General features: G+C 40.2%; 1 protein-coding gene across 4 annotated transcripts in view; it reads left to right on the forward strand.

Moving 5' to 3' along the window:
* The window catches only part of Fshr (follicle stimulating hormone receptor), a 178,864-nt gene that overhangs the window by 125,413 nt on the left and 39,080 nt on the right, over positions 1-14,371 (forward strand). For all 4 annotated transcript variants that reach the window (XM_031356363.1, XM_031356365.1, XM_031356367.1 and 1 more), the window contains one exon: positions 1,178-1,252. In XM_031356363.1, the coding sequence (XP_031212223.1) occupies positions 1,178-1,252 (75 nt within the window). The remainder of the gene's footprint in view (positions 1-1,177; positions 1,253-14,371) is intronic.

Genomic DNA, 14,371 nt, shown 5'->3' on the forward strand with positions numbered 1-14,371 from the left:
AGAGAGACAGAGAGAGACTGAGACAGACATACAGACAGAGATTAAGAAGTTATTTAGAAATGACACCCTGCTGATTTCTGTCTACTCATTCTGCCTCCTACCTCATGCTTCCTTGTTTTCACTAATGTCTTGTTCCTATATTCTCTTTCCACCTGCCTTCTTCTTGCCCTAGTTATGAAAAGAGACCTGATGGTGTCTCAACATCCACACAGCATATCAGAGTAATAAACCAAAGGCACAGTGTAATGCACCCCTTGATCCCGCCCAGTGGACAGCTCTTGCATCTCCTCCTTGCATGAGGAGGTATTCTTTCCCATGCAACACTGGCTGTTTAAATGATTAATTTCCTGGTACTTGGCTCTGGTTAGCTAAAGGTTTCTGCAACATAAAAGCTAATGAAACAGGGAGGAAGTAATTAGGAAGAGTATCTTGCAAATATACATTGATCCAGCAAGATGAGAAAAAGATAGGTTCTCTGCAGGAATCCAAGTATGTGCAAGCTCACTTCCAGACGATTGATCAGGACGTAACACTGGTCAAAACCACTGGGCAGAGGTCCCCACTCCCCATCTGTTGGGAGAAACCACCTTGCTCTACAAATTAGGGGTAACAGGGCCCCTGCCAGATGCTGTCTGCAGGAATTCGGTGCTTTAAGTCAGAGACAGAAGTTAGTTGATATTCTCCAGACTTCCAGATTTTTTTCTTTGCCAATTCATTTCTGTTTCTCTAGTCATTTTTTTTGCTGCATTATCTATATCCCTTCCCTCCTCCTCTCATTATCTTTTCACCCTTCCTCACTGGTCGGAATGTTCTTTTCTTGTCTGCATACCATTCCCTAGTTCAGTTTCCTATGTTAGTGTCACTTCCCAATTCTTAGGGCACCCTGTTTCTGGGACATCGTTACTTGTAAAATCCTCAGCTCTTACCATGCTTAAAAATGGACTAGAGGACAGTAACCAAGTGCTAAGTGTTAAATCAACAGGGTTGATGCTCAGTTTGCACAGATTTCTATAATAAATGTTACTGCCTTTGCTAAAATGATTCATGGATGGATGGATGGATGGATGGATGGATGGATGGATGGATGGATTATTTGCTGATGTACTCTGTATAACATGAAAAATAAAAGGCACTCCTTGCCATTCAAGTCACTTACACACACCTTCATCTTTTACAGTAGGATTGAAAAGGCCAACAATCTGCTGCACATCAACCCTGAGGCCTTCCAGCATCTTCCTAGTCTCCGATATCTGTAAGAGTTCTTACATCACATCACTCCTTCTGTTACTAAATTGCGCATTTTTATTTTAGTAAAATCTCCATTTGCTACTATGAGGAATAATTGCTTTTTCATAAAGGACAGGCAGGAGTGACCAAAGGTGAAAAGACAGTCGGAAATGAATTTAGTTTTGTTTAATAAGCAAAATCCACTAATATAAAAGCATTTTGTTTTCATTTTCAAATGAAGGATGGCTTTCACATTTACAGGATTGTCATGCAGACTATCTACAGATATCAATCATAATTTAGGGCTAATAAGATGCAATCAAACTTTCAGCTATCTTTCATCTTGCAACCTTGACTTCAAAGACACTGTTTGTCTCACTTGTTTTGCATATAAGTAGTTTTTTCAGATAGATTGCAATGCTTTGTTTTGTACATTTTGGTCCATAACTGTCATGATATTTTATCAGTAGAGGGATTTCTGATGTTGAACTCCATCCTATGACCTGTCCCCATAAGCAAAATCAGTTTCCTACACTCGAATGACTTACTTTAGCTGAAGGCTTGACAGTTACTTAAATGTTGTGATGAGATCTTACAAAGTAGTAGAAAAAAATCTAGACCCTGGAGTTAAACTTGCTGAGTCCATTCACTAGCTATTTGTTAGAGGCAAGGACCCCATAGCATGTTTCTTTGTTAAAAGGATGGGAAATATAATGCATATAGGTTGTTAACATAATAATGCTGCCTAGAGGCTTAAAGCAATAACCGTCTATCACTTTTTATCTGTTTTAGTTGATCTGTTAGGTCAAATAGATCTATTGACCAGTACTTGGTTTGCCTGACATCAGCTAAACATACTCATGCATCTCTAGCAGGTCAGTAAGTCATCTGGGGCAGGGCATCGTCTATGGACCCAGTTGGAATGACTCAGCTCTCCTCCCTCATCTCCACCATGCTAGGGTAGGCTTATGTGCACTGAGATCCCAGAGTTCTAGGAGAGACATTTGAAGTACAAGCTTTTCAGCATATACCCTGAATAATGTACTATCTCTTCTGGTGCATTTTATTAGATACAGAAATTCACAGAACCGCTGGGCAGTGGTGGCACACTCCTTTAATCCCAGCACTCGGAAGGCAGAGGCAGGTGGATTTCTGAGTTCAAGGCCAGCCTGGTCTACAGAGTGAGTTCCAGGACAGCAAGGGCTATACAGAGAAACCTTGTCTCAAAAAACCAAAATAAATAAATAAATAAATAAATAAATAAATAAATAAATAAAAGAAATTCACAGAACCAGTCTGAATTCAAGAGGTAGAGAAATAGGTGTCAGTTCTTGACATTAGAAGCTATAGTCATGATATAGAGCTGTGACACAGGAAAGAAAAATGGGCCTGAAGGACACCTTTGCATTCAATCCAACTATATAAAAAGATTTCACCATGCCTTTTGTCATGGGGCAAGGACCCCAATGACAAAATCAGAATCTAAATATGAGAGCCTTCATAAGGCCATCTGGTGACTGGCTAAAGAGAAACAGTTCTCACAGAGTAGCCCTGAGTGAGTTCTGTTAGGAGCTTTTAAAGGCAAAAGCCATATCCTTGTTGCCAGTTCCAGGAGAAATGAAAGGAAGCAAAAAGTTTAGCAGAAGCATAAAATTTAGCAGTTAGCTGGGTCAGCTTGACCTCAAGTCCCTAGGACAGAGCTGGTCAATTTTCCAACTTTCTCATAGGAGGGAGTATCGGCTCTGTGTCATGGCTGCAGTATGGACAAGGTGGAAGAACCTTGGTCCTATCACATCTATCATTACAGATATTCAGTAAATATTAGCTACTGATAACATCATTCTGTGGCCCTAAATTTTGGTCCACACTAACTAGAGTTAGTAAGTATGATAAGAGGATAATGAGCCACTGTGGACCTCAGCAATCTGAGTGAGAACTAAGGAATAAGTTTCAGCAAATGAGAACCCATTTAACCACTGGGCAGTGGTGGCACACGCCTTTAATCCCAGCACTTGAGAGGCAGAGGCAGACAGATTTCTAAGTTTGAGGCCAGCCTGGTCTACAGAGTAAGTTCCAGGACAGCCAGAACTACGCAGAGAAACCCTGTCTCAAAAAAACAAAAAACAAAAAACAAAAAATAAAACAAAAACAAAAAACAAAAAACAAAAAAAGAGAGAGAGAGAGGATCCATTTAACCTTCTACACCTTAGCCCTGACAGGAATCCAAGGAAGGGTGTAGAGAAGAAAGAAGGTTAATTTTTTTCTTAAGCCATGTTATAGGCAAGCCAGCCGCGTGGGCACACAATATATGCAGTTACATAGTTGGCGCTTTTGTTCTTCCTTCTTTCTTCCTGCCTCCTACCTTTTAGAAGATATCTGAGCAGAACATGGGGCCATAGAACCTTCTGTACCAGAACAAAAGAATTCTGAGAGGTCAAAAGGACGGATAGATAGATCCAGTGGCAAGCTACCCCTAGTCTATACTCTACTGCAGAGGACAGACTCATGAGGAAAACTTTATGCATACATTTCATAGCCTGTCCAAAAGGAGCACAACACAGAAGATAAATGAGGACTGAGAGAAAGCATTTCAAGCTCTAAAACTAAGCATCCAGAATTTGACTCTGGGGCTGGGGATATAGCTCAGCTGTAGAGTGCTTGCCTATCACATGCAAGGTCTTAGATCAAACCTAAGTACCACAAAAAAAAAAAAAACCCTAGAATTGGACTGGTATTGGCCCATACATCATGGCTATCACCATTCATTCTTCATTGTGGGGACCCTCAACAAAGGAGGAACTTGTAGGATGTGGATGTGGAAATCACTGTACAACAAGAGAAGGGGGTAAGGGGACTATCAAGAATAGAAAAAAAAAAACAAAAACAAAGCTCAACCTTTGACTTCAGATGAGATGACACCTGTGTCATTTGTCATCAAGTCCAGTCTCTTCTTCATGACCTTTGTCACTTTGAAATGATCTGACTTCTTGAATCATTATCAGGGGAAGACAAGACCTGGGAATTTGCAAATCCTTATGCCCAAATGGGTTCTATATTGATCCTGTCTGTTTCCTGTGACTGTTGACAGACAGATAACAATAGTTGGTTGCAGCCACATTGTGTTTAAGGAGATTATTCATCAGTATATTTTAAATGTACTTTCAGAAAAACAAGATATCTAGTAAAAAAAATTTGGAAACACTGCATTATTGTCAAAAAATCCCTTCCAAAAATCCCACATAAAAATATTATTGTCTTGATCAATTCATACTGCTACAACAGAATACTATAAGCTGGGTAGCTTAAATCATAATCCAATATTGTCTTGAGGTCAGAAATCTAACATCAGGTGCTCAGTGGTCAGTTCTTTGAGAGGGTCCTCTTCCTGGTACGTTATTTCTATTGTATCTTCACATGACCTTTTAGAAGTATTGTATATAAAGGGAGAAGAGAAAATATCCCATTTCTACACATGATTTTATGATATCACACTTTGCTGTAGGATTTCTACATAAATTTGAGGGAAATATCCATTGCATAGTAATGACATAATTCTATACCATACAGAATATTCTTACATATGGCTCTTCCCATAGTGAATTTGAAATAGGAATTGTATATCTTAAGCCTTTCAGCTCCTAGCAAAACTAAACTTTCCCTAGATATGCATAAGACCTCAGCATGCAGTTCACACATGATACCCTCTGGAAGTTTAAACAACTCTGCCTTCCAACAGCATTTCAACCAGAGATATACCTGACCATGGCTCAGACTGCTGCTCTTTTGAAATATTTTCCACTAAGACAGATCGCACAAATACACAGTGGGATCTCTTATCTAAAAGGTTCTTTCAGGGAAAAAATGTCCAGGTAAGCTTCTATTCTGCATTAGTCAGATCAGGCAACCATACTAAAATACACAAGATGGAGTAGCATAAACAAAAGTTTATTTCAATTATGGAAGCTAAGAAGTCCAAAATCAAGACAATGGAAGATTATGCCACTCTCCCAGGTCTCATCCTTGCTTCTTAGAGATATTAACCCAGTATGGTGAGGGCCCCAATCCTATCACCTTGCTAAAGCTGAATTGTCTCCTAAATACTTTCTCTTCACATATACTCACAAGAAGGATTAGGACTTGAAGTGATGAGCAGAAGAGGGGTCAAAGTTAGTCCCCAGTATATCTCCTTCCATGCTTGCTCCTATCGTAAAAGCAGCCATCTATCTGCTTTGTGATCCAGCAGCCAAGTCATGACAGAGATAATTTCATACATCCTTTGGGATGATGGAAACTTGCTTCAAGACAAAGGAAAAGCACCGCATGGCTAAGGACTCGGTAATGGTGCCTAGGGTTGAGCTACTTACTGTTTGTTTGTTTTTAATGTGGTTGTCAGTTTGGTGTTTGCTTCCCTAAGCCAGGATAAATATTTAGCATCCGTTCAGCCAAAAGCAGGAAATTACCAGGGGGCAGGGATGAGACGCCACTTGACTCGAGCAACTAATTGCTGCACACACACACTTAGACGTGCTGTTCTGTAGCTCTCTGTGCTGAATCCATTCCCTGCTGTTTATTTGATAAGCACAGAATTCAGGACAACTAGAAATCAGCACTCTTCATCAGTGCCTTCATGTTTCACAGAGGAACCTGAAGTAGTTAAGGAAAAAAGCTTATAAATAAAGAAAAGCTCTTTAACGAGAAGAATATGCACCAAAGAACTCATCTGAATGGATTTTTAAGTCAATATTTTATTTGCAGGCAGTATTTCTTTTTTTAATGTTTTGCCTTCCTGGAGCTGACCTTTTATGTATGAAAGATTATCTATTGATCTGTAAATAAGGTTTCTCCAATATTCTCTTCCATTTGCATCTTGTCAATGTAATTCCCAGGCAGCTGGGTGGTGGTCTTTGTTACTCAATAAACTACAATTCCATTTAGTAAGCATTTCACACTTCTGTGCCCCCTGTCTCCAAGCTACCACCAACAACCATCTTCCACTCAGATGTAAGGCATTAGACTTCTTCTAAAATACCTTATGATGGTTGCCAGGCTACTGGCTTTCTACAACTGAGAACCCTTCCAGTTTTCTTACGGACACTCCCCTCAGCAGTTGAAGCTGTTTCATCCCCTATCCTGGTTATAGGACTTTTCTCACAGGAATATGCATTATTCCTATAAAATGGATCATTCTGGTCCTTTTGGTCATCAGCCATGCAATCCTGTGTGTGGTGGCTGAGAAAAACCCACAAAGATTAAGTTTTAGAATCTGTGACTACCATATTTATGGTTCCACCACATTTTGCTCATCATTTGGATTATGAATTTTCCAGTGAATAAGAATTCATTCATTCAATAAATCATTAAAAAATAAACAAGGACATACTATATACCAGGCTTTTTTATGCATACTAAATATGACAAGGCAAATGAAGCCCCTGCCTTCATGGAGCACACATTATCATTGGAAAGATAAATAATGTTGAGTTATATCAGGCAATGAAAGAAAGTAATATTGGGAGAAGGATGGCTGAGAAAGCAGTTGTAGGTAGGATCTAGAAGATATCTGTAACTCACTCTTTCTTTAAGGAAAAAACTATACTCCTGAACATAACAATATCTGTAGAGCTTATCATACTGGTATGAGAGGATTGAGCCAGTGCCCTAAGCCAGAAAAGTCATGGAATAACACATTGGAGTGGGGTAATCACATGATTTAGACAAACAGAAGAGAAGTGGAAGAAATGTCCTGTGTTGAAAAAAAAAAAAGCAAGTAAATATGTGCAATATGAAAGGCTCACAAATAAGGAGAAACTGAGCCCCAGGAAAAAGGAGGACCATACACAGTCAAGCCATGTGATTAAGTTTTGGTACCTGTGGCTAAGTAATATTGGAGGAAACCTGAGGCAGGAAAGTGTAACCCTAATAGAGTAGAAAACAATAAGCTCTTCAAGACTAGTGAGCAGTAGATTGGTGTGATGGTGGTGATTGGATTGTAGAACGCCCTATAGAAAGCTATACTCAAAGGAGACCTGCTAAAGTTCAGTTGCCTTAAGCCAGAGGTAGAGGGATTGTGACAACATTTGAAAGCCAATGAAAATCACAGACTACATGGGTCCATGTAATTGAAATTATTTTGGTCCACACCATTACCCTGACTCATCCTCCACGTACCTCAAACACAACCATAGTACAGAAGATACTCATCAAGAATCTAGTCATCTTACATGGAACAATGATTATTAAGATGAAATTATTAGCTATCTTCTGGGCTGTCAGCATTGCATCTCAGGATATTGTCATAACTACTAAGACACTTGGACACAATGAAGACTACATAATTGCTTATTTTATCAATAACCAGTCTTCCAAATCAGACTTTGCTTAACATTGTCAACTCCAAGATAACATGATTTTGGCAATATTTTTATACTGTTAACCTTCCCTCCACATGCAGAAAGCATTCTTTTGCAATAACTCAAGCCTTTTCCATCAGAAAAGAAATTAGCTGATCTCATGATTCCTAGCAATACACCCAGGTTTTATATTCTTCTTTCAGAGTAATTAGTTTATTTCTACTTACTATATGTATCTAGTGTAGATGTGTGAATGTAAACATGTGTGTGCATATGTGTACATGTCTGAATGCATATGTGGAAACTAGAGGTTTCCTTCCTTGATGTTCTCCAATTTTTTTTTAAGACAGAGTCTCTTAATCCAGATCTCACCAATTGGCTAGACTGGCCAGTGATCTCTGAGCTTCAACTATTTGTCTACACACACACACACACACACACACACACACACACACACACACACTCATGTGCACTCACACAAATGCTGCTGCAGACCTGCAGATTCTCTGTAGTATAATTTGCTCAAGATAGTTCTTATATGTGAGATGTGTCCCTCTCATTAATTTTGAAGTAAGACTGACCTCCATTTCCTCACTAAAGCTCACATATGAGGATAGTCCACAAAAGGATGCAGGAGAATGGAGCCTAGCTCAGTTTCTTCCTCATTCCTAGTACCATCTTCCCCAACCCCACCCCTAGACAGTGATGTTTTAACCCTTCCATGTTTCTCCATCTGAAAAACAAAATTAGCAAGTGTACTTCAGAGAGATGGTATGGGGGCAGGGGAGGGAATACCTCTAACTCCCCTAAAATCTCTTTCAGCCATCAAGTACTTGATTGCTTACCTGTAAGCTTCACATATATGAGGTTCTCAATGCTACACTTGTCCCAAATGCAGAAGAGCAAGATCTGTCTGTGAGACAAGGATAGGTCTGTCTGTGATACATGACAGACAGATCCCCTGCATTTCCACATACAGATAGATATAAAGCTCCATTTCCCTGGGCTTTACCTGCTATAGTTTGGGAGGTGCACTAAGAAACTCTAGCCAGCTAAAGCTCAGCTCCTGTACTAACGTACAACCATAGGATGCAGTCCTGCTATTGTGGACCCCTACAAATAAGCAAAACTACCTCATCAAAGCCTGAGAGCCACTGGCTATGGGGACAGGTTGACATAGGCAGATAGCACCCAGCAGCCATTAGAAGTGGCCTGATAAGCCGAGCAATGGTGGGCGCACGCCTTTAACCCCAGCACTTGGGAGGCAGAAGGAGGTGGATTTTTGAGTTCGAGGCCAGCCTGGTCTACAGAGTGAGTTCTAGGACAACTAGGGCTACACAGAGAAACCCTGTCTTGAAAAAAAAATGTAGCCTGATAGGTCCTATCTCAGGCTCAAGTACACCAAGAAACAGCTTGGGCAGTTGAATATGGAAGGGCAGTAACAAAGCATGACCTATACACTTTTGCTTCTCACTCTAGCTCTGGCTGTATTCACGTAGACACCTTTAGACTTGCAGTTATTTCTGGGAGAGGACACACAATAGAGCCCCCATCTCCATAAGAATTGGCCAGAGGATATATAAGCAGCAAAAGTAGACAGGATACAAAACAGAGTCACTCACACTCTTCCACTCCCTCCCTCTCTCCTTGCCTGCCTGTCTTTCTCCTTTCCTTTTTTTCCAGGATGGGAACTAAGATTTCATTAGCATTGTATGCCCAATGCAAAAGGAGAGAGAGATCCCCAGTACATTGTGGCACATATGGGAAAAATAGAAGGACAGAAGGAGGAAATGATAAAAGTCATTTATCTTTTAGAGCCACCTAGTTGTGATGTAGGGTCACTGGCTGTGTTACTAGTTTCCCCTCTCATTCTGTAATACTTGGGGGAAAGTTACATTTTCTCTTTGCTTCTACACACTCACTCATTTCATCTACATTAACATCTATAACATATTAAGCTGTAAGCTCCTAGAGCAGATGTATTCTAGCCAAGTGTCACAAGCCCTTGACTCTGCCTGGGAAGGGTGATATCCTCTCTGAGAGCTTGACTGTATAAAGAAAGTATCCTTGGGCTCACCAAACAGCAGAATTGCCTGACTCATGACTGAAGAACAATGAATAGGCAGACAATGCCTGCCTTGGATTAGACACACACCCTAACTAAAACAAGTGCCATGTCCCAGTCATCTCTGAGTCGGCAAAGAGCCCAAATCAGCACACAGTAAGCTCTTAATGAGAATGTGGACTTAGCATGGAAGCTTTCTGTTTGTGTGGAAAGAGAGAAACAGTGGCTGTTTTCAGAGTGAGAGCAGCAAAGTAACAAATGTTCTGAAGAGGAGGCTTTTCCTCTTCAACAGACATTGCATAGATGTTCCACTGTGGTGTCATCACACTCACCCACAGTGATTAACCCGCAGATAGTGCCTATTTCAGGAGCCAATGAGCTCTTCCCTCATCTAGTTGGGGTATGCAGATATGGGTGGAGAGTAGAATGTTGGTGAGTCTGTGAGAGAGGCATCTTGGCAACCTTTTCATAAGGTTCATTCATCACTATCTCCCTGACAAGGACCAAACCACACAGATCCACTCACCAGATTCGAGGAAAAAAATGTTATCCCCCAGCAGAAGAGTCCAAGAACCAGGTTATAGCCCTGGCCTTACTTATGAAAATGGTAAGCTCCCTGGGACTCATTGGGAAATGAAGAGAAGGGGCTCAGTGATTAAAGTGCTTGCAACACAAGCAAGAGGACCAGTGTTTAGATCTCCAGGACCTGCGTGTGATCATTCCCTTTCTATTGAAGTGATAAAAGTACCTTATGGGAAAAGAGATTTCTCACAACTCACAATTCTAGTTACAGCCCATGATAGTAGGGAAGACAAGGCTAAAACTTGTAAAACAGCTTCTCACATCACATCCAGCCAAGAGAAGAAATAAAAGAATGCATGCTTGCTCATTTGTTTGCTTGTATTCAGCTTGATGTATCCAGTGTTATGCAGTCCATGACTCCATGCTTAGGGAACAGTGCTGCTAAACACTGCGCTGGGACTTTCCACATCAATTGCCTAAATTAAAGCAACCACCCAGGGACATGCTACAGAGGCCAAACCAATGTAGACAATCACTCATTAAAATTCACTTTCCAGAATATTCCAAGTGGTGTCGACTTGCCAGTAATCAACACACCATGTAAGTAGCAGGAAGGTACAGTGACTCAGTGAGAATTTCACCCTTAGAAAGTAGAGAGTTGCTGGCCATCCCCAGAGCAAGCTGGCTGACAAAACTAACCATATCACAAAACTGTAGGCCTGGCTAAGAGAGAGACCCCACCTCAGAGAAATAAGGTGGGAAATAACTAAGTAAAACTCCTCACATCAACCCCAGGATTGTACATATCCAAGTTTGCATGAGCACACATGTGCTCATCTGCCCGAACTCACAAACACATAAGCAGGTACACTGAACACACGTGCACATAAAAAGAAGAAAATAGAAAACTAGAAAGAACTACCACTGTGTCACCTCCAGCCAAAAGTCACTGTCATGAAGGGAAGGTGATTCTTGAAGGGCAATGCTGTGAAATTAAAAGGCATTGGTCACCAGTGTATGGAACAACAATCAGACTTCAAAAAGCCCTTTCACCTTGCACTCATTTGCTTACAAAAGTGCTGTGAGCTATTTTGTGACAGATCCATCTCACAGACTGAAACAGGAGGCTCTGAAACAGTGATTAAATTGAACAAGGTCAAAATTATTTGGGGCAGAAGGCCCAGGGAAATTTATATTAAACATGTATCACATGGCAGATTCTGAAGTGGGCATTTTTTCCACATAGTTTGTCTTGCTCTTGGTTCTCCAACAGCGGTAAGAAGTGTTTTGAAACTCAAGAGACTATATGAGGGATAGAACGAAGAACAAAAGCCATCAATATATGGTTCTCACCCCGTCCATCCTCCAATGAGAGAGGTGTACTGTTGATAGAGAGAGCCCATGTAAACCTCTCCAGTGTTCAGAGCACAATGACACCTCAATTATGTGTTTACCTTTTGAAATTTGTGATCATCCACCCAAGCAAAGTTGAAGTGTACCTAAGAAATAGCTTTCTAAATAATTTATCTTAGAAATGAGTTGTGGGAAAGAGTGTGCAAACTGTTTAAAATATTAAACTTTTTGTGGCTCCCAAATGTGATGTAAAAGTAACTGCTTGCCACAAATTGGTGGTTTGATTAAAGTTACCCTTACATCCGTGTTGAAGAAAGTCTCCAAAGGTGAATGCTTGGCAACAGCATTAGCTGTGAGTCTAATCAGGATGGTCCTTGGGTTTTGAGAGTTCCTGTGTAGACAAGAAAATGTGCTGAGAAGAATATAATTAAGAGGGTGAAAGCGGAAAGCCTGGCTTTAGATATCATGGCTTCCACTTTCTATCAGACTAAACACCTTGAAGCCCCTCATCTGCTTTCTTATCTGTAAAATGTGGCTGATAATAGTACCTTCTTCACAGGCCAGTGTGTCTGGGTCAACGACTTTAAGGAAAGTGAGACATTTGCACTTGGGCATGGCACAGGCTAAGATAAAAGGCATGTTCTAACAGTTATTCCTGGTTCAAGTTTAGAACTTGGCCTGTGCACTGTTAAGTCTTGCCCCTCTTACTATAAAAATAGGAATTCTAAAGTAGAGTTATGTTACAGGTGCTACAAAAATAACAAGATATTATAACTTCTATGTCTTCTTCAAGGGACCGCTCAAGATGGTGACTTGTATAGGATTTCAATCCCCCACTCCCAAGAATAGCATCTTGACTAATACCACCACAGACAGCTTCTTCTATAACCCCAAATCTCTATAGTATGTAAAATTTGCTACATGGTCTTCTTCAATTGTCCTTTTCAGCCTGAATAGAACCATCAGCCATGATAACTGTCAAGAAAGAGAAATTCAAAACAACTTCTTTCAGAAACACTTCTCAAAAGAATTATCACAAATTCCATTCTTCTCTCAGTTCTCATGATCAATGTATAAGAGAGATGCTTCCAGAAACTTAGAATATAGCATCCCTTGTGTCAGAGAAGCTCTGACTCTCATCTCTGATTGCCCTCAGATCTGTCCTATGCATGATAATACTCTGTAGCATGCTCTGAGCATGTGACATGAACAGAAAGAGCTGCAGCTTTTTCTGTTCATGTCACTGAACCAGCTTCATTTAATTACTATTATTGCATTACAGCTAGGCCCATTTGTCAGGGATTTTGTCTCAGGAGAACTAGCTCAGTTCCCTGTGGTTTATTTTCTTTTACCCATATCAAGACTGTCACAGATAGGTTGCCAAGGTAGGAGTGGGACTTCTTCCCCCTGAGTCTGGTAGTCTCCACGGCTATAGGTGAGTTGGCAGAGGTTACTGTCTTATCTGTCCTTGTCACAGTCTAGAGGAGCCATCATACATACACTGTCTGCAAATGCTGGTTTCCACCCAAACTTCACCTGATAGTCTGCCCTCTCATGAGTGAATGAATTTTAGGTTCTATCAAGTTCTGATTTACATCACAATCAAGGAACAGACAAATTAACTGATGCATGCTTCCCATTAAGAGAGATTTATCAGTTATGTTCTCATAGTAATGGTATATTTAGCAACTGGTCTGTACTTAAAGAAATTAGTATAGATAGATGCCTTACTTTCTGATATGGCCTCCAAGGTTGAGTAAGGCGCACACAACTCAAGAAAATGAAGGAGTCTATGGTATAGAGAAAGAGTGATAGCACATGTTTTTCTTGTCATAGACACTTCTAGTGAATGGTAAGAGCTCTGAGATCCCTGCAGTAAGAATAGCTTAGCCCTGTTAACCCAGAATTTTCTGGTTTTATCACCACTGTAGCCATTCATTTTTTAAACAAAGCAGTTTTGTCCTCCAATATTTCTATAATGGAAGCCATTGTAGAGATCACACTTCCTGCCCTTGCATCAGTATAGCTTTCCACGTGTGAGTGCTTTTCCAGGACTAGAAAACTCAGACCTCAACAACACAATCTTTTCTTCATGGGCAGCTCTCATAATAACACTCATCACTGGGCCAATCATAGACATACAAGATTAGTTTGGATTCAGAAAGATCTGGTCAAATCTCCAGTTCAGCCTCTCCTTTGAAAAAGTTCCTGGACCTCTCTCCTAAGGTAGTATGGAGGAATAAATAAAATAATCAATGGTAAGTGCTTGGTGTGGTACCTGACTTATAGGAAGTGTTCAATAAATGTTGACCATTATTATTATTAATCTGTACCTCCTTTCCAGAACATCACAGCATAAATCTATTGCCATTTCCACTTGGCTACTTTTCAATATCATAGGTTGCTCTTTCAAAAAAAATACCCTACACTTAACCCCCATTATAAATATGTCTCAAAATAAGTTGATTTCTTTATATAGTAGATATCCATGCAACTACAGTATCATATGCTTTATAAATAGATGCAAAGCTAATGAGGTTTGAAATAACAACAAATAATCAATTTCTACACTTTTTTCTTCCCTTATATAGTGTTCTACATGGAACAAAGGTGTTTGGTTTGTTTGGTTTTGGCTCACTCCCTAAAATCCTGCAGAGAAATTAGTGTCATGGAATGCAATTTGTCATTTTCTAATGTTTACTTTAACAGTAAGGCAATCTACTGATCATAGGATACTGGATTTAAATGGCTGCCAAAAACAAAAAGAAACTGTTAAAAGAAGCAGATTCAATAGAAGAACTCTGGAATTACAGCTACTTGGTTATCATACTCAGTATTCTACTTATACCTCTGT

Source organism: Mastomys coucha, unplaced genomic scaffold, assembly GCF_008632895.1.
Source record: "Mastomys coucha isolate ucsf_1 unplaced genomic scaffold, UCSF_Mcou_1 pScaffold6, whole genome shotgun sequence".
In the NCBI taxonomy this organism is placed as follows: domain Eukaryota; kingdom Metazoa; phylum Chordata; class Mammalia; order Rodentia; family Muridae; genus Mastomys; species Mastomys coucha.